The 19,656-nt window shown below is 40.1% G+C and overlaps 2 protein-coding genes across 5 annotated transcripts in view; one reads left to right on the top strand and one right to left on the bottom strand.

Moving 5' to 3' along the window:
• Window positions 1-18,872, top strand: LOC145481806 (peroxisomal targeting signal 1 receptor-like). Of its 4 annotated transcripts, none has more exons than XM_081460345.1 (22): window positions 1-196; window positions 419-1,827; window positions 2,699-2,740; window positions 3,021-3,056; window positions 3,296-3,419; window positions 4,138-4,212; window positions 4,621-4,668; window positions 4,929-4,980; window positions 5,532-5,567; window positions 6,121-6,220; window positions 7,130-7,190; window positions 8,082-8,218; window positions 8,836-8,888; window positions 10,477-10,534; window positions 13,913-14,029; window positions 14,498-14,524; window positions 15,580-15,650; window positions 15,775-15,856; window positions 16,222-16,262; window positions 16,360-16,525; window positions 16,934-17,224; window positions 17,762-18,872. In XM_081460345.1, exons 2-22 carry the CDS (start codon window positions 1,732-1,734, stop codon window positions 17,942-17,944), a joined length of 1,896 nt encoding a protein of 631 aa, XP_081316471.1. In that variant the 5' UTR covers window positions 1-196; window positions 419-1,731; the 3' UTR covers window positions 17,945-18,872. The 4 variants fall into 4 exon arrangements, with proteins under 4 accessions (XP_081316471.1, XP_081316472.1, XP_081316473.1 ...); XM_081460346.1 differs by having other exon boundaries at window positions 526-1,827; XM_081460347.1 differs by having other exon boundaries at window positions 1,726-1,827.
• Window positions 1-19,656, bottom strand: part of LOC145481893 (uncharacterized) — a 287,663-nt gene that overhangs the window by 60,233 nt on the left and 207,774 nt on the right. The window lies entirely within an intron of this gene.

A 19,656-nucleotide genomic window follows, 5' to 3' on the forward strand; every position in this document is an offset into this window, starting at 1 on the left:
GCTTGGATATTTGAACTTTGGTTGCTTTTTATTTTAACATTATTATGGTTTTGGATAACCACAATTGACTTCACTGTGCTCGGTATTGCGACTTTTAAATGAATTCTTGTAGGTGGTAGTTCAGTTCCCAGGGCTTTAAAACATTTTTATAGACCTCTCAGTGAATACGTGTTCGCCAGATATTCCAACATCAAAGGTAAGTTGTGACGTCAAAGGTGTCAAACATTATTGCATGAAGTTGGTGAAATTAACTTTAAGAATCCTTTTTTACGAGATTCCCTTTGAATGGGCTCAGAGAGTACAGAGGAATTTCTGGTGATCGCTTTTTCCATTTTTTGAGAATAAGTTAAAATCCTAAAGTAATATGCTGAATCATCTTAAAAGGTTTAAAAGATAATCCTACTTCTTTATTATTTAGTTGACATTTTATAATGCTGTCAGCTCAAGACATGTGTAAAAAGACTGTTGATCAGCTCTGATAACTGTTACCCTGTGAGACATGGATTTCTTTCACTTTCTGTTCAGCGAGAGACGAGAGGAAACCTCTGCTTGTAGCCACTCAATGGTTTGATCAGCAACTGTCCACAATCAGGGATGAATGAATTAAAAATACTGGCTCTTGTCAAGTTTTAGCACCAGTTTAAGGCTTACAGTGCATGCATGACAGATGGGATTCAAAATGCTGTCTGTTTAGAAGACTGGCAACAATATCTGCTCTCCTGTGATTGGTTAAAACATTTACAATTGGCAATTTTGCAACTGACTTACATTTGTCATGTACGCATCAAATTTAAAATGTTTTGTCCAATGGAAAATTGACAATCTTTTCACAGTTCCTGAAACTGCTGCTACACATTGGCTCAAGTTTACGATTTCAGCCAATTAATACATTAGCATCTACATTGTATGGCAAATGAGGAAGAAACTGGAAAGAAGCTACCTACTTTGTGTACATGTAGCAAATTACATTACTTCTTTGTTAATGATATCTAAGTGGTAGAAAAGTACAGCGCATGCTTTTGTAACCCCTCAACTTACTTACTGCCTTGTGCACCCGTTGGCTCTAAGGGCAGCAACAAAGTTCCTCCACTCCTGTCTGTCTTGTGCTTTTCTCTTGAAGACTCCCCAGGTGCAATTTAGGGTGTTCAGCTCAGTTTCGACCATCCTCCTCCAACTTGTCCTTGGCCGTGTATGCTTTCTCCTACCAAAGTAAATCTTTAAAGGCACGGTTAATATCTGTGTTATTTCTGTTTATGACAGGGAGTTTCTGTTCTCAGAGTATCACAGATACTGATGCCTCTAAGGGCTGTTGTTATGTTTTGAGTCACTTGGTGGCTTGATCATCATATCCATAGCAAACCTATTGCTTTGGGGATACGATGTATATTGATATCAATAACTGGCAAGTTCAGTCGCAACATTAAGGGCCCATTGAGCGTACTTAACCATGATAGGTGTTATAGATGTAGGTCATGGCCCTTAATGACAACCATGCCCATAGTTACAGGTAATTGTAAAGAGAAGCTCGCAAAAAAAACCCTGTGGGCCATCTGTCAGCCACCTGTCGACCAACTGTCGGCCATCTGTCGGCCATCTATCGGTTGACTGTTGGCCAACTGTTGTTGGACAGACAGCTGGCAGGATTCGACTCAAGCACAGACCATCAGTTGGAAGACAGATGGCAGTGATTCACAGTAGACACAACATTTTATTTTCATCTGACAGTTCAAAATGGCAATGCGTGACTTGGTAGAGGGGGAATGTGGGAGTGCAAACCCTTTGATGAAGCTGGTGACACACTTCACGCAAGATCAGTCATTTCGCCAGGTGAGAGTTTTTTTTTTCTTTTTATAAAGTATTTTCCTTGCATGTTGTTCATTAGCTGAGATTCGTGTGGGTATTTTTCTCAGACAAAATGCTAATAATTCCTTATCAGAGTACCAAGTATAGATTGACATAGCCTTTACATTTACATGTAGGAGTTATTTGTAAAAACTTGTAGGCGAGTAGAAAATGTTGTTATAACCTGAGAGAGGCAGTGTGGCTGAATGGTTAGGTCACCAGAGTGTTTTGACCACTAAGCTAGAGTTGTCTCTCGGGAGCCCCTCCTTCAGCCCCTAGTTCAGCCAACTGGTCTGCTTTCCACCACTGCTTACCTTATTTGTTTTGACAGGTATCAGTTGACCAAAACATAGATGTCCAATATTAAAACTCTCTGCTGTAAACCAAGGCTGCATGTCTCGGTCGACCTATTGGCTGGAGTGTGGCAGCCACGTGGTTGTCATTGTAGGGTGCTGTCACCCACGATTTATGCCACTAACCATGTTGACCTTGAAAAAGAGCTGGCTTGTAATGTTTTCTATCTCTGTGCATGCACGTTGTTCTATTGAGGACTACAGTTATGGTGCTCCAAAGGGCTGCTAGAACTCAGCTATAAACAACATTTTGAACCTCATTCCTTTACGTTGTCATCCTGGGACATTTTCATAATGGAAAAATCAAATAACTGCTTGCTCCTCTATTCTTAACTCCTGTTTCACAGCTCACTTCAGGTTCTCTCTATACCGTCTAAGGTGCACAAAGATGCTTCTATGATTGCTATTAGTGTATAAAGACAAAGAAAGTGAAGTTTTATCCTTATTTTCACGCTTAGAGATTTTAACTCTTAGCTTAATTTGTTTATTTCTTTTGCCAACAGGAAGGTCTGGTGCAAGACAGATTTGGACCTCCAAGAGAATTGGTAGGCTGTTGAAAAAAAGTTTTCAATATGGTTTATGTGATTGCACTGGACACTTTGGCAAATAGATTCAAAGATGCTGTACATATTTAATTTAAAACACCTACACTGGACATGTAATGAACTGGTGAGCACTTTAGGCTGATAAAGACAATGAAAGTTATACCACTGTATGTAGCAGGTTTAATTATGAGGCTTACGTCAGACCATGGAAACGTAAGCTTCACATACTTGCTACAGCAGCAATTATTTCTTATTTTCACAGTTTGATTTTATTTTGCAGGGTGAAAGAGCTTTTCATGAAGCCCGTGAAGAAGAGGTATTTGACTGTGATTAAAATATACTAAATATAATATCTTTGATACTGTGAAAATCTTCTGAGCTGTTCTTTACAAAACAACAGTCACTTATTTATAAGAAAATGCATAATTATATTTTTGATTTCCAATTTTTTTCAAAACTGTATGTGAACCTCATAGAGGATAAATGTTTGGGAGAAAACATCTCTGGAAGTTCATTCTTAAATTTTAGTAACTTTCTTGTCTAACTTGTTTTTAGTTGGTGTCAGAGTTTCTTCGTGATCCAAGGACACATGCGCCTCCACAGTCCTTTCGCATGGGTGACTTGCTCCATGAAATGAAAGAAATTGAACAAAGAAACCTCCATCATACTCCAGTTAGAGGTGTGTGATCTTAACTCGGACATATGGGTTCTTTAATGTGCAGTTTGAGAAAATATCCAGCCTATTAATTCATCCCAAGGAAGGTTATTGGAAATTCTGATGGGGAGGGGGCCTCCAAAGGACAAAACTTTTAATAAAGAAAACTATGAAGCCAAATTGGCATCGAGTAGTTGTTTTTTTTTTTTTCCTGAAGTCCTGAGCGTAATTAGAAAAGTTCAAATTGTGCAAATTAGGGAAAGAAACAAGAAGGGAGTGAGGTAAGAAAGGGGAAAAAATGAGTCCTAAAGACTGAGCAGTGGTCAAAAAAAGTAACATCCAGTCACCTGGGGCAAGTAGATTTTCATTCTGGGCGAGCAACTTTTCATTCCCACTTGCCCGATTTTCAGTGGACCAGGCAAGTCATCTGCCAACGAAATCATTAAAAGAGCAAACTAAGACTAGAAAGAGATGTCCCTGGCAAGCTGGAATTCAATTTTTTTCAGCCCTGCTGTGGTTTTTTGTTATTCAAAAATTCCTGCTTCTGAGAAATGAGAAATACTGATTGGACAACCACCTGTCAATCTGTCAACAAATTCATTAACTAAAGAGTCTCTTCTGAATAATAATGAGGAGTTGGTGTGCAAGGAAAAGCAGGATAGATCCCAAGCGCAAACAGCAAGAACCTATATCACATTTGCATCTGTTTTTGAATATTAATTGTTTATTTGTGGATTATTAGCTCCAGGCATTGCTGATCTGGCATCAAGTGAGTGGGCCGCTGAGTATATGTCATCTGAGGTCCAGCGAGCAGAAGGTAGGGAGGGGTAGATAGGTGTTAATGTTAGTTGACTGAAAGGGAAATAAGTGCAGTATTGTACTGTTATGAGAATGTGTGCCCTGCATTGTAGGACAAATAAGTAAAACTTATCGTACCCTTTCAGTTGGTTTGTTTGTGTATGAAATTAAAGGCTATTATGACTGTCTGTCATGTGGTAATTTCAAGACTTAATTGTCACTCAACATATACTCTCTTAAATACTGAGTACATTCTTGTTTGATTAGATCATGTTGAGTAATTCATTAGGTGGAAAAACTAGATCTGACTAACTTCAAGTTTAATTATGTATACTAACTAAAAGTTAAATTAAGATGCTCTTTTCCCAGTGCTACCTTGTGAAGACTTCCTGTTTAAAGTTGTTTGAAAGTGATCTCTTTATTGCAGAGTGGTCCAAAGAATATGAACAGGAGGCAAGGTTCCAGCCAAGAGCAGGTAGATAAGAATTTGATCAAGTAAGAAGTCTTGCCCTATACAATGTCCATGTAACTCAGTTAGCAATTCAAAGAAATTGAGTGCCACATTTTACATCTAAGTCAGCAGACAAAGCAACCAGGCATGAAAGAACTAGCAGTGAAAACCAATACAAAACTATTTTATGTTTACAATCCAGTTATCCAAGGTACATGTAGAATAGCTTTAATCAGGTTTTGGGCAATCATGCCCTGTAACAGAGTAACTTTGAACTGTGCCAGGTTTTCATGATGTGCCGACCAAGTGGGCTGCTGAGTACTTAGAGCATGTCAGGTACGTACTTGACTGTTAATTAATGAACCCTGTTGCTGTGTGTTCATTATTTATTTTATTAGTAAATGATAAATACTCATCTGGGTTTTGGTGGCAATGTCTCGGTGTTCAAGAAAAGGCTTAACTTTTAAGAGCTACATGTACATGTTAAATGAATGATACATACCTTGTACCTAGGCAAAACTCTTGAACGTCCATTAACCTAAACAGGAATCCAAGAGTAGTTTCAGCAAGTCCAGGCAATAACTCGTTCTAGTACTAATTATGATTAACTCACTTATGCCCATTATGCCTTGGTGCCATGAAGCATAGCAACGCAATCCTTCCACATCTGCTGGTCATTTGCCATAACTTGAATGTCCCTTGAGGTCTTTCCCATCTGCTTCGCTTCCTTCTCCACCATATGCTGCCATGTGATCTTTGCCAGGCAGCCCCTCCTTTGCTTGAATCCCTCTGGCAGTTAGTTATGATTATTACTGATTAAAACATTAATTTAATAGTAGCTTGAACCAATAACTTACCACATGTGATTTCCCTGTTTTTCTCAACAGCGACATGGGACATGCAGCTCTTGATGATGCATCATGGTTAGTTTGATAACTCTCTTTATCACCTTCACCTATCTCTTTCGTGACCAGGTATCACATAAGGCCTTGAGCTTTATTGTGTGATGCATAAGTTTATTAGCATGGTGATAATATTTCTCAGAGAAGAGATCGCAGCTTTGTTACTTATAAATCATAAAAATTGCAACCCCTTAATGTTTACGGTTTGCAATCTATTTTGTTGATTTCTTTTTTTTGGGGGGGGGGGGGGCGCAGATATCATGATAGGGAAGGCTAATTGTTATTTCGAGATTATGTATTTTATTCTTGATCTTGGGTTGATTAAAATGATTAAAATAAGTAAAAGTTTTAAAATGGACTATCCTTAGCTAGTGTTCCAAAAGACAATTTGATCAACTCCATCGGAAAGGAAATCTCTGCTGGTGTTGTATATAAGACATATAATATGTTCATCTCGCTGTAGCAAGCCATTATAGGACATAACTGAATAGAATATACTGACTGTATATGTTTGTTTTTTAAGCCAAAAATGACAGAGGGAATCAACGAGGTATCATTTTTGATTATTTTGCAGGGTGAATGAGTACAAGCAAGAGAGTGAAAATGCTGAACTTTCCAAGACTGCTGGGGAGCTGCTTGAAAATGCGGGTGATCCAAAATTTGCAAACTCCAAGGTTATTACATTGATTGATTTTATGCTCATTTCAATGTACAGTAGTTCTGTTTTGAGTAATGTGGAACCCCCCTCAGTGATGTTATGGCTATCACTTATGATACCGAAAGAATTATTGCGTGTTCATTGGTCACATGCTATGGTCAATCTGATTATAGACCACAAAAATGTCATAACCTGCAACCCAATGCAATTCAAATTTTGGAAACTTGAGAAATTTGTTGAAACTTTTCCAATAACCAACAACCAGCATGCAAGTTGGGAAATGGCAATTGGGGAATTTGGAGCAGACTTTACAAAAGCTTGTTGGCTTCAAGAAGAAAATATTGGTAGAACAGTCAAGCTGTCATGCGGGCTTGTTTTTTTTTATACTGACTCTCCTTTTAATTCCTGTTAATTTTTCACGTAATTAAATACTGCACATCAAACAAGAAAGACGGTGTTTGACGTAATATATCAAACATGAAAGACAGTGTTTGACCACATTTCCAAACGCTGAGAAGAGAGTTGAGAATACGACGTGCAGCAGAGAATTTTTGATGAACTTCAGGGTGTGTGGAAATGTGGTCAAACACTGTCTTTCATGTTTGATATATCTTCTCAATCGAAACGAAAACAAAGGAGAAAACGGAAAACTATTTACACCAATTAAGATCAGATATCCAAAAACCATCATGGTTATGATTTTGTTAGTGTAAATTTTGTGAATTATTAATGAGTTCGCGAAGCATTGCCACATGTAGCTTATAATATTGTAACTATAGATGTCTTTTACGATTTAAGCTCGATCATAAGACTAAATTCTCCTAAGGGTAATCACAGAAGAGGTTTTACAAACAGTAAGGAGAATTCTCTTGCCAATCAATCGTCATGCTGAATTTTTCGTTTCTCTTGGTGTTTTTCTTTCCAGTTTATGAAGTTTGTAAAGAAACTAAGAGATGGGGAATACACAATTGAAAACAACAAGGCATGTTCACTTCTTTCAGTCTTTGCATTTTACAATTTGTTTCAGTTATGTAAATTCTTAGAGCTATCAAACTGGTCTTGGCATTTTTTGTTCTTTAATTGAAGGCAAAGTTACTAAAAAATCAGTGAGAGCAAAAACCTGATAATGGCTTTCAAGAGTTGAATACTTTATTTAAGCACGGATTTGAACAAACAAATTCTCCTTACTGGTGTGAATACATTTACTTGTAGTGCTAGTTGGGAGAATCTGATAAATTAAAAATAGTCAAGGTATGAAAGTAGCCTGAGCCAACTGTTGTAACCTAAAAATTGTTATTTGGGGGCAAAATACACAGCTTTATTTCTACGGTTAGGTCTACCGTCCACACTTATCTGCCACAAAAACAGAGCTTTTCGAAAACGCTTCTCAAACCGGAGGAATTTCAAAACGCCGGCTTTGCGTTTTGGTGTAGACGGAAAAAGTTTTGAAAACGGAGCTTTTCGAAAGCGATGACGTCATGATGATGGTGGGATTTCTCTAAACGGGTTTTCCTCAAAGAAAAATCCAAAGTGACCAATGATTGTTGTGTTTTCAGATTTCTCCGGCGTAGCGTGGACGGAAAACAATTGGTGCGTTTTCAGAGTGAAAACGCCGTTTTTAAATTTCTCTGCCGTAGTGTGGACGTGGCTTTAAATTCGGCGCCAGTTTTGCAGTTGGTGAATATTTTAGCTTATACAAGCTACAGACCACAAATAAAACGAAAAGCCAAAATAACAGCTGAAGGTTTCGTTTTCAGACCAGTTCATAGCTATTGACTTGACACAAGTTGTAGTTGTCCTGCATTAAGCTTGGCGCATACTCAGTGAAATATGACATGTACTGAGATTTAATTTGCCATTTTACTGTTTACAGGTAGTTGATGCCAAGACAGGTCAGGAAGTAGATGAAAATACTGAAGCTGCAGGCGAGTGGATTGACGAGTACGAGAAATTCAGAGCAACTGAAGCAGATGAGTGGGTCAAGGAACTCACATCAGTCGCAAATGTACAAAAGGTATCAGTTGAGACAATGGTTTTAATGTCGCTATCATCATTTCAACTAAATTATTCTTTGGGAAGCCAGCCTGAAAAAAGCCTGTATGAAAGTTCCTCAAAAGTTTTGTTGCATAAGTTTTTTTGGCGAAACAGTTTTCTGGCATTTGTTGGGTAAATCATGGTTACCCATTGCAAAGCAGGCTGAATTGTCACCGCTTTCTCGAGCCCTGTCTCGTTCCTCTCCAGAACAGTTGGTTGGTAATGAAGCCTAAGTATAAGAGTTGTATCGGAACAAAGAGAACGTAGCTTGAATGATTCCCCTGCTTTTAAGATGCTCTGTGTTACAAAGATTTGATTTATAATAGCTTGTTCAAGGAAGACAGAGGTGTTTTTGTAGATGGTATAAATACGGTTGTTTTGTTAGTAAAACGGGTTCGTTTTGTTGCACCATCGCTATCTAGAGCTTCCTTTTCTATCCCCTTCAAGTCCCTACTCTTTATTCTCAAGTTGGGCTGTCTGTGCTCTCTGTTAAGGGGCTACCTGTAGACCGTGACTTGTTAATACAGGTTGCCCTGTACGGTGCATGGTATTATGAGAAGAGCTCAAACCCTAATTACAGATTTAAATATTTTCCAGTCTGATGTAGATTTCTGGGACCATCTAGAGGGAGAGTGGGATGACTTAGTCAGGTAAGCAATAGTTACTGTATCGTGACCTAAAGCTTTGCGTTTTGAACCCATACCAGCGTACACTTCCCTCAGTGGAGTAAGGTCAAAGATAACGTCTGTGCAGGCTGAGTAGTTGATACCACTGCAGCTTATAATTATCCCGGTTTCTGTGGATGCTACATTAAATTTGTTGGTATTGATTTATACACCTGGGAAGAGAGACACTATGAGCGTACATTGTCTTGTCCGAGGAACCAGCCAGGAGTCACAATGATCACCATACCTCCCGCTCTCAGAGGATTTCTTCAGGTATGAGCTTCCTGGCTCCTCCAATCCCGTGAAGTGGCTCGAACTTTGTCCTCTCCTGCGTGGTCCATTCCCTTACCTTTTCATGAACTGTGACTGGATTTTTATCCCTTCTAAGATGATTTGCTTGCGGGTAATTATTAAACAGACTGGCGTTAGAAGTATTTCTATACACTCTGGATGGATTCTATTTTTACTACCACAGGTAGTACAGGTATCTCCCCATGTCCCATACCCCATACGCCATACCCCACACCCAACACCCCACATCCCACACCCCACATCCCACACCCCACATCCCACACCCCACACCCCACACCCCGCACCCCACACCCCACACCCCACACCCCACACCCCACACCCCACACCCCACACCCCACACCCCACACACCATACCCCAATTTTGCCTCCACTACACATCCGGACACTAGACAGTGATTAAATTGGTTGCGTTGGCCAGCCAAGCCATCGTCCCGTTTATTCCATCTCAGCATATAATACAAGCTATGAATAAAAAGACAATTGCTAAGTGCACCAAAGCCGGACACGAAAACCCTAAAACCAGCAAGTGGAGAAAATTGGGAACGTGTACCCCCGACCAAGGCAGTGGTGCAACCCTCGGGGTTTTAGGGTATCCTCAGTTAACATCAGTACTGTAGAGTAATAAACCTAAGGCTTTATACAGCGATATAATAGCAATAAGAGAACTAAATAAACGTACAATAGTGGGTTACAACTGATGATATTATTAAAAGAAAACCAAACTTAACCTAAACACGGCAAAGGCTGGCCATAGAATGTCTCACCTCGCCAACTGTCACCGATTACAAACTCAAATCCCACTATACACTGCGCACCTCAAACCCGTACCCAGCCCTCTGGTCCGTGCCGGCAAAATAGTAATTTATGCTAATTTAAGATCATCACAAATTACATTTTCTAATGCTCGGTAGAGAGACACACTGTAAGAATAAAGCATCTTGCCCAGGAACACAGCATATTGACCCCTGGTAGGACTTTTAAAAATCCGAACCGCTTCATCGCGGAACCCATTGAACTAATTACAACACAACTGCGCCTACAACAAGGACATCACTGAACATCTATATCGAGTTTTCAGGGAAGTTGCCCTGCATTTGTTTGCATTTATCATTAATTAATTCTGCGCATAATTTTACATATCTCACGTGACAGGCTCGCGCGATATTTCCAGTGTTTCTTGAGATCATATGTTCTTCGAGTCTACAGTAGTTAAGATGAACAAGGTAGGGGTCCAATTATAATGTGCGCTTGTTTTTTTCAGACGTGATGGAGAAGATGCTCACTCTTGGTACAGTGAAAGCGATGCAACACTAAACAAGGTGCAAGACGAGTCTTGATTTAAGATTTTGATATTCATCATTTCTCTTGCTGGTGTCATATCAGGTTTTCAGTGGCTAAATCCTCCCCCCTCTTCCTCCTTATGCATAAAAAAATTTAGCACCAAACGTTTGAGAATTACACTGTCACAAGAGATGAAAAATTTATGGATTCACTACCTCCTTGTAGTAGTTCTTCTGACTGTAACCTAGAACAGTCCGGAATATCCCGATAAAATAGGACAGCCATGACGTCATGAAGTTATTGTTAGCAGGGAAAATGGCGGACCTTTCATGCGGACAAAGGAAATATGTTGTTTCCTGTCTCGCACAGAGTCTGGCCAGCATTATCCAGGACTTTTTGCGACCAAACGTTGAGTAGAAGAATAAGCGGCCATTTTGGTAGTGGGAAAACGTTGACTGTCTCCTAATCATTGAGTTTTTTTGGTGTCAAGCGACGATGTAGACGCGATTTTGTGGCCAAATATTAAGGTTAGTAAAGAGTATGCGTTATTTTCTAGTATTTACGTATTTTTCATTGAGCTGTGTATGTTTTTTACTGGTTCTAGTGTTGTTAAAGTTTCATCATGCCAAATTACACGTTTGTAAACAACGCCGATATTTTGTAAACTCTCTTTGAATTTGAGGCGTTACAAGTGTACCTGAACCGCTGTTGTTATAAGGCTTGAGTAATGCATCGTTCCTTCATTTTTATGACAGTTGTTTTCAATTTCTCTCTCTTAAGTACATGGAAGAGCATACTCGACTGCTCGAGGCACTTTGCCGAATTTTTGGGGAAAAAACAAAGGGAAAAGAGGGGAAAGAAGACGTCGCTAAGTACGCGGACGAAATTGAACAAGGTCTCTGTTTTGGTGGATTCACCGAATGTGCACCCCAGTTGTATCACTGGAGAGTCAGCAGCCTGTTGAAAACCACCTTCAGCACAGACGTGGCAGCGAAACAGACAGGCCAGGGGTAGTGCAGTGATTCCCTGTAAATGGATGCAATCAGTATCCCAAGGAATGGCACAAAGGGTAGAGAGATTGTTTGTGCTCATTTGCCAGACGTTGAGGGCCATGCAAACATGTAAGTTAAGGTTTGTAGGGGGCATTGTACTCTTTTTTTGGCATTTTTAAAAAACTATACACATTACAGCTGTTCTTAGTAGATGATGATTCTTTTCACCTCCCCATGAAGCTTGAATGTACCAGAAAGTAATATTTTTGTAAGATAATTTTTATGAAAGCAAAGACTGAAAAGGTACAAGAGTTTAGAGTGTAGTGTCGAGTGTTGAACATTGCTAATTGTGAAACTAATGCAAAACATTAATTGGTTGTGAACAGGAAACATATCAGGTTGGTTAAGAATATGTAATAAAAAATAGAAAACATAAGAGTCATTAGACCACTTGAGGGTACCGTCTTATTTAGCGAGACTAATGTAGTAACTACATTCAAAATAAATTCATATTTTAAAACGAAAAATACATTTGTAATAATATTGACATCTGTAAGCAATGTAATAATCTTCTAAGCGCTTGTGATTTGTTACAGGTCCTGCATTCTGCCAAGAGGCAAATTCAAGGTCGAGAGTACCTAAAGAGTGAATAAAATAAAATGGATTTCACTTTCAAGACTGAATTTGTTTTGTATACTTTAAATAAATATATAATAAAACCTTGGGACATGTGGATGGATTGTGAATGCTCCCTTGTCAACCTGTCCAGGAATTATATTTTGATATTTTTGGGTAAATAACTTGTGAAAGTCATCAATTGTATGTAAGTTTTCATAATTTAAATGTGGAAAACAGGCATGATATCTTTTAGCACAGTAACAAATAGATAAAAGAAATATTCGAAATAAATACCAAAATGGAGAAATTTCAGATTTACAAAAGATATATTAACAGAATTTTTGACTATCCATGCATCTGACAACACTAAAATTTTGGATAGTTTATTTTGTATAAAAGAACAAGAATTTCTCACTCGTATGCGATATTGAAAATTATGTTTTAATAATGATTTCATTTCCTCGATTTAGCCAAAACGTATAACATTTTGGACATTTAAAATTAATCTTTGCTGGCATATAAGAACGCGCGCGTGCTGTCGATTTCGGCCAGATAATCCCTAGATAAGAGGAAAGCCTCAATTCTCATATCGATCATTTCTGTGCTTAGAAAAATGCAGAGTAAAGATGCTTACCGATTGTACGGTCTCTTTCCAAAGAATGATAACAGCAGCTCGTCAAACATGGCCCGTATTGCGTTCCGTAGTGCTTCCTTCGGTGCGAGGATAATCGTTATCTGGGCAGAATTGTCTGTGATATGGAACGCGAACCCAAACTTTCCTTTTATTTTATAATTTGAACAGTATTCAACTCAATTCGAGATAAATATATACCTCCTGAACGCCCGCATTCATGGCATTGGAAAGTATTCGCGACTCTCTTTGTCCGCCATCTTGAATCCCTTGGTTTGTTGTGAAACACAACACTCCAACCAAAACACGGGGCGCAATCCATTCAACCAAAATTTCCGGAAATTTCGGTCTAAAACTGAATGGATCGGTTCGGTCCAACCGGAAAAGTTTCGAAAAAATCGGCCCCCCTTTCGAGGTGGACCAATAGGTGGACCACTTTTCTCGGTTGGACCGGTCCGATCGAAATGGACCGGTTCCATTTGACCATTCCGACCCGTTCTCAATCCCAGTACCTCGCTGTTCGGTATTGTCATGGAGGAAAACACTTATTATGCAGCTTTTATGGACTGTTAACAGCGGATTTATCGGTGTTACTCGTACTTCCACGTGCAGTTACAACAGCTCTGGAGCTGCTTCGCAAGCCAAGTGTATGTTTTGGCTGTTAACGGCTCTTAAAGACGATTTATTTCCCGAGAGAATTTGGAATATTCTTTTCGTCATTCGAAAGTGGTGTTTGAACTCATACGGTAAATATCTGGGAATCCGGGAACGGTCCGCTCAAAATAATACTACGCTTGAAACAGCTCACACAATATCATTGATATCACCGTCGAAATCGTCATCTCTAGTACGAGCAACAGTGATCAAACTCGTTTTGCGAGTGGAATGGAACGAGACCGTCCGGACCCGTTGCGATCCATTCGACAGCAAGAAATTTTCGAACCTCAGCCCGGAAATTTTGGTTGAATGGATTGCGCCCACGCATTCTCACTGGTTGAAACGTGAGTTTCGTGACATCACAGATGCCCTAATTTATCGGGATATTCCGGACTGATCAAGGAAAAAATCCTCCTTCGTTTACGGTTATTTCTATTTTGCATGTCATGGCTCATTCACTCACAGTAATAATGTGCACACCACTATCTAATACCTACGTGCGATCATGTTTTGTTTAGGAATATAAGTTTGAAGAGGACAATCCCTTACTGGATCATCCTAATCCTTTTGAAGAGGGACTGAAAAAGCTTAAAGAAGGAGACTTGATAAGTGCTATTTTATTATTTGAAGCAGAGGTAAGAGGAATGTGATTCCAAGCGTTGGTTTATGTGCTTTTCAGTAACCGAAGATAACACACACCATATAATTTCTTTCACAATTTTGTTTTAATGGTATTGATTGCGTGTGACCATTCACCTTAGGGAACCATTTTGGCAGTGTATTCATGTTGGATTAAATCCTGTCAGATCCGATCCAGTGATGTACATCCTATTTCTCATTACCATGGCTGAAGTTACCTTGATGCAGGATAACATTTTGTTAAAACTATAAACCGTTTTCTCTTTATCTTATAGGTATATATTTCCCCTCACAACACTCATCGCGCAACGCGGTTTCACTGCGTGACAGCCCAAAGAATAGCCTCTATCCCATGAAGACCTTTTTTTGGCGCGTCACGCAATCTTTTCTCCGAAGATAGCGTGACAAGGCAAAACCTATTGTGAGGAAAAAACTTTACGTTGTCGTCTCTTGCTGTTTTTCAGGTGAAACAGAGACCAGAGCATGCCGAGGTAAGATCATCAATATCGTAAGATAAGTTTTACCTTGTGAAGCTTTGTGATTTTGACCTCATTAAAACGTTCCTCTATACCATGGGACCGAAAAAAAAATGTCTGAGACGAGGTAATATTTTGTTGGTCCAAACAATACCCGAAATATGACTTCCAAGTTTTAACCCTGTTATAAACTGAAGATGGCTAAATAGTGGAAAACGTTCGGTGTTTTGTTAAGGCTAGGGTGGTTTTCACTAGCACAAGCATCAACAACATATGCAGGCGCAGTAGAGTGCTATTAAACTTTTGACCCCCAAGGACGTATATACACCTTTTTCATAAATGGCTGCCAATTAAAAGTTGTCACATGGGTTCAGATGGGCATTGGTGCATGGGGTAAGTCTCTGCAGTTACCATATGCTGATGAGGCAAAATTTTGACCCAATATGGTCTAAGCTCTCGTAAGCGACCACCTCCCGTAGGCGACCTCCTAGGCTTCATATTTTGGGTGGTCGCTTACAGGAGGTTCGACTGTATATTTGCCTGTATGTGGTTAGGCGTTATGAAGATGTTGTTCTTGTTGTTCTTTTGACATGATGATTATCATGCTTCTTTTTACATTTTTGGTGAGCCTTACAGCTTTACCCTCTCTTAAACATCAAAGTGAGGTGTCCACGCCTTGACCTGCCAGGCTCCCTGACCTCGTTATCACCGCTCTACTAATGACCAGTTCTTCCGATTCAACAGCTAAATCATCATCATGATACGCAAATGGAGTTCTTTACAAGACATTTGAGACCTTAAATTTGCGCTAATACTTTTTTTACGGTTAACTGTTTTCAATTTGTTTTACACAACGGTTAAATTTTAAGCTTTTTTACGCCTAACGGTTAAATTTTTGGTCCTCTTACGGCTATTGGTTAAACCCCATTGAGACCCCCAAGAAAGGACCTGGGCACTTAAAGGGAAGCATCTTGCCTCATAAAGACAGGTCTCAATTTCTTTGGTTTGCTTTGCTGAGTTACTGTATTATCGGATCTTATGTTTACCTGTAATGTCCTCCTTTGTTGCAGGCATGGCAGTATTTAGGAACAAGCCAAGCAGAAAATGAACAAGATTTAGCTGCTATAATAGCATTGAATAAGTAAGTGTATCTGTTTGTTTTTGTTTCATCGGCAACAGAGCCGCCACAACAATCTTCAAGTCCTTCCTGTTGAGTCTGAGCAGTACGGTGCAGTACAGTTCACTTGTAAATTTGTCTTTTGTAGGTGTCTCGAAAAGCAGCCAGATAATTTAACGACACTCATGGCTCTGGCTGTGAGCTACACCAACGAATCCATGCAATCGCAGGTGACAGTTAATGTAGACTACGAGTAGTACCTCTTTTACGTAGTCCGTCGAGTGTGACGCGAAAAAAGGGCGAGAAAAAAATTGTCGTGCGAAATCTGGGGGCGAGAAGCGAAGCGCCCCCAGCTTTCGAGCGGCCATTTTTTTTTCTCGTGCTTTCTGTTTTTGCGTCACATTCGACGGACTGAAATTGTAATTGAAATTGAAATTAAAATTGTAACTGAAATTGAAATTGTACGCAGACGTTCTCTGAAGATAGATTTATTCTTTACAAAAGGAAGGCTTTTTATCCCTTGATTATCTGGAGCAAGTCGCTGTTTATACAGTTCTGTCCTTTCATTCATTAATTTAAAAAAATTCTTTTGTAGGCCTGTCAAACTTTAAAAGCTTGGTTAAAAGCAAATCCTCGGTAAGTGGGAATGTTTCACTACATCTGAACTGTGCAGCTTTCTACCCAACTAGTTTACTACTAAAAACTAAAAACTCTATTTAACCTCTCATGTCAGATACATGGACCTGGTACCGAATGAGCCTGCGGGAGCAGAGGGCGGCGCGCGGTCGCGGCTTGTGACGTCATCCATGATGTCATCGGAGATGTACAATGAGATTAAAGAGCTTTACATCACCGCTGCACAAAGAGCTCCAGAGAAAGATATTGACTCCAACGTGCAGGCAAGTACCCTGTTACTCTGTACAGTCTCTGTAACAACGCAAACGAAAGAAGCCCGGAGTAGTTGCAGAGCACTTCTCAAAGTTGTGGAAATTTGCGTTAGGTTAAAAATATTTGCAAAACGTTTGCAACACCAAACTCAAAACCTGAATATTTGTATACACGGTCTTAATGATCACGGGCCAAAAATCTTCAATTTCAGGTATTTTAAAGGCCTTTCAAGGACAAAGCGCGCGTGATCATGCTGTATCGGTAAAAAGACAATGATAAGAACCAATCATGCTAACAGGCTGAGTGGTACAGATTACCTTCGAAACTTAATGTTGATGTATTTTTAATACTTGGTAGCTAAGTGTGTAACCTAAGTATTCGCACCCTGACATGTACTCCATGTTCTCTTCCTCCAACAGGTTGGTCTCGGCGTCCTGTTTAATCTGTCAGGGGAGTACGACAAAGCTGTTGATTGCTTCCAGGCCGCGCTACACGCCTTGCCAAACGATGCCTTGCTATGGAACAGACTGGGCGCTACCCTAGCGAATGGCGGGCGCAGCGAAGAAGCGGTCGATGCGTACAGACATGCGCTGAATCTCAGTCCCGGCTTCATTCGGTGTCGGTATAACTTGGGTATTAGCTGCATAAACCTGAACGCTCACAGACAAGCAGTGGATCACCTGCTGACGGCGTTAAATATGCAACGAAAGGTAAATATGGACGGCAGTGAAGAAGTTTTTAAAAGAAAGCTGACGAGAAGGCAATATTCTTTTCACAGATTTCTGTTTTCGCTAAGATCCGGGAGCAAGCGAAATGAAACCGAGGGTGGGAGGGGGGAGCGGAATGAATTCTTGGCTGGGGGGGGGGGGGGGAGGAATTTGAACAAGCGCGAATTACTGCGGACAGAGTAAGAAAACGAAGAACAATAGATATTGCAATTTGCAGCGTTTAATACGAAATAAGTGTAGCAAAACAGTTTAGCTGCCTTAATTTAACACGAGTTGTGCGACTAATATCATTTTAGAACAAAATTCTGTTTGAAACAATATTTTCAGCCCGCGGTTTTAGGTAGAGTGGTTGCCAAGTTGCAAATTGTTTCGTCGTAGCAACGACACAGCGGTCGAACGCGCAGCACAGGTGCACTTGTGCAGTTCCCTACAAAAGTGCAATACACACATTGAAGTGTTAAATTTTTTTAAGGAACGTTCATTTACTGACCCACTTCACCACTCGTTTTAATTACCCAGGGTACAGTTGGGCCAGGAGGCTCAGTATCGACGATGTCAGATAACATTTGGTCCACACTGCGCATGACTCTTTCACTGATGGGCAGATCTGAGCTTCACAGGGCAGTTGACACTCGTGATTTGGATCAACTTAACGCTGTCTTTCAAACGGAATCACACGATGATGGTGCAGTGACTGTCTAAGGAGAAAACGTTTCATCGTTCGGTGATCTTATTTGGACAAGAGAAACAAAGAGCATTTGCCGAAGATTGCGCTAAGGGAAAAAAAAAAGTTCATGTGAATTTTGCGTGAGGATGAAATGAACTTAAGTTAATCCGCGAACATTCAACTCTATTTACTGAAGTGCGCTCGTTTCTTCCGTTTCTGCGTGCCAACAATAGACAAGAGTAAGATCCGGGGGAACAAACGACGGTGGTGCTACTTCACGCTTCTGATGTTGCTAAGCGCTAAGCTCCGACACTTGTATATGGTATATAAGGGCAAAATAAAACAGCAACTTTTCCAACATAAATAAATGGAGAATTTCGCAGACTTGGTAAGGAGAGGTGGGAAAGAGTGACTTGTATGTTCTCGACAGCCTCTAAAAGTGACAAGCGCTTAAACTGTCACGTGACTGAGTGTCACGTGACGTCATTTCATGTAATAATTGTAATGGAATATTTAAAAGGTATAATATGTTAATATATGTGTTGTCAATTTTACTGTGGGCTTTGATCGACGAGGCAAAGCTATCGAATTGGCCTGAGCTTTGTAACCAATAAATATTTTTTTTAACAAAGCTTGTTATTGAACAGAGTTTTGTAAAAATCTATTTCGACGTGTTTTTGTGCGAGAAGTAATCTAAAGGTTTTGTGCTTGGGAAAATTGAGATGGAATATTCTATTATGAATTTTCTTTTAAATGAGGCTGGATAATTCACTTTCAAGTTTCACAAAATGAACTTCACGTGATGATGAAATAAAATGATAACTGAAGAGGATCTTGCTTTTTGCACCTGGTTCCTTTGTTCACCTTGTGCACTTGATGACGTGGTTTACTTGGTTTTTCACGGGTTGTTGTGGTCCCCATTCTTCACATCTGATTCGTCTTTATTCGTCTTTGTTCTTTTAGAGACAGACCATTATTTTGAGGTGGGGGGGGGGAGTGAAATTCCTCCCCTCCCCCCAAAAAAATTTCTGTACATTAACAACTGCTGGAAATAAAATTCCTACAAGGGGTGCCATGGGAAAAATATCAAGCGTTTGCTACGATCTAGGTCCTGATTTTGATGTTAAAACAATTCTTGCACAAGCTATTTCCCACCAATAAAAAGTCATACATTACCTGAGGGTGAGAAAAACAAATTAATGCCCCAGAAGTTTGCCCAACCCACCCCCTCCCCCCTCCCTCGCCTTCAAAAAAATAATGGTCCGTCCGGCAATTAGTTCACCTGGTTTTCCTGGTTTTCGTGCTTGTTGTTCACCGGGTCTCCTAGCTGGTTCTTGCTTTGTTTTACCCAACTTCCCCCCCCCCCCCCCGTCCCTCCTCCGCAAAAAAGATCAAAATCGTCGCCAGGTCTATCCATGTGATATCACCGTCAAGTAGTCCTTGTACATATTTCGTTATTGAACCCCCAAGTGCCTTTTATTGGCGGACGCGGCCAGTTTTATGGCGTGGATGAAGATCTGCCTATCACTGTCACACGTTAGTGGTTTCAAAACTAAAATGGAAAAATGCTCCGCCTTGAACGCAATTTGAGGAGGCAATCTGCCCCTGGGGGTATTCCCTATAATGGCCTACACGGGGAAGCTCCGCACGAAAGGGGGACCTTTTTCAGGCTTCAGCAGGTCTCAGGTATATAAAAGGGTATGGATTTCACAAGGTGAAAGGGTGAGGAATTCTGTCCTTTAGCTCC

Source organism: Orbicella franksi, chromosome 3 (genome assembly GCF_964199315.1).
Source record: "Orbicella franksi chromosome 3, jaOrbFran1.1, whole genome shotgun sequence".
Classification (NCBI taxonomy): Eukaryota; Metazoa; Cnidaria; class Anthozoa; order Scleractinia; family Merulinidae; genus Orbicella; species Orbicella franksi.

What these genes read in the sequence shown, in the direction of transcription:
- LOC145481806 (XM_081460345.1), top strand. Translation starts at nt 1,732, where the DNA reads ATGGCAATGCGTGACTTGGTAGAGGGGGAATGTGGGAGTGCAAACCCT. An exon ending in ATGAAGCCCGTGAAGAAGAG is followed by an intron (nt 3,057 to 3,295) that starts GTATTTGACTGT and finishes ACTTGTTTTTAG; the next exon opens with TTGGTGTCAGAGTTTCTTCG. An exon ending in ATATTGACTCCAACGTGCAG is followed by an intron (nt 16,526 to 16,933) that starts GCAAGTACCCTG and finishes TTCCTCCAACAG; the next exon opens with GTTGGTCTCGGCGTCCTGTT.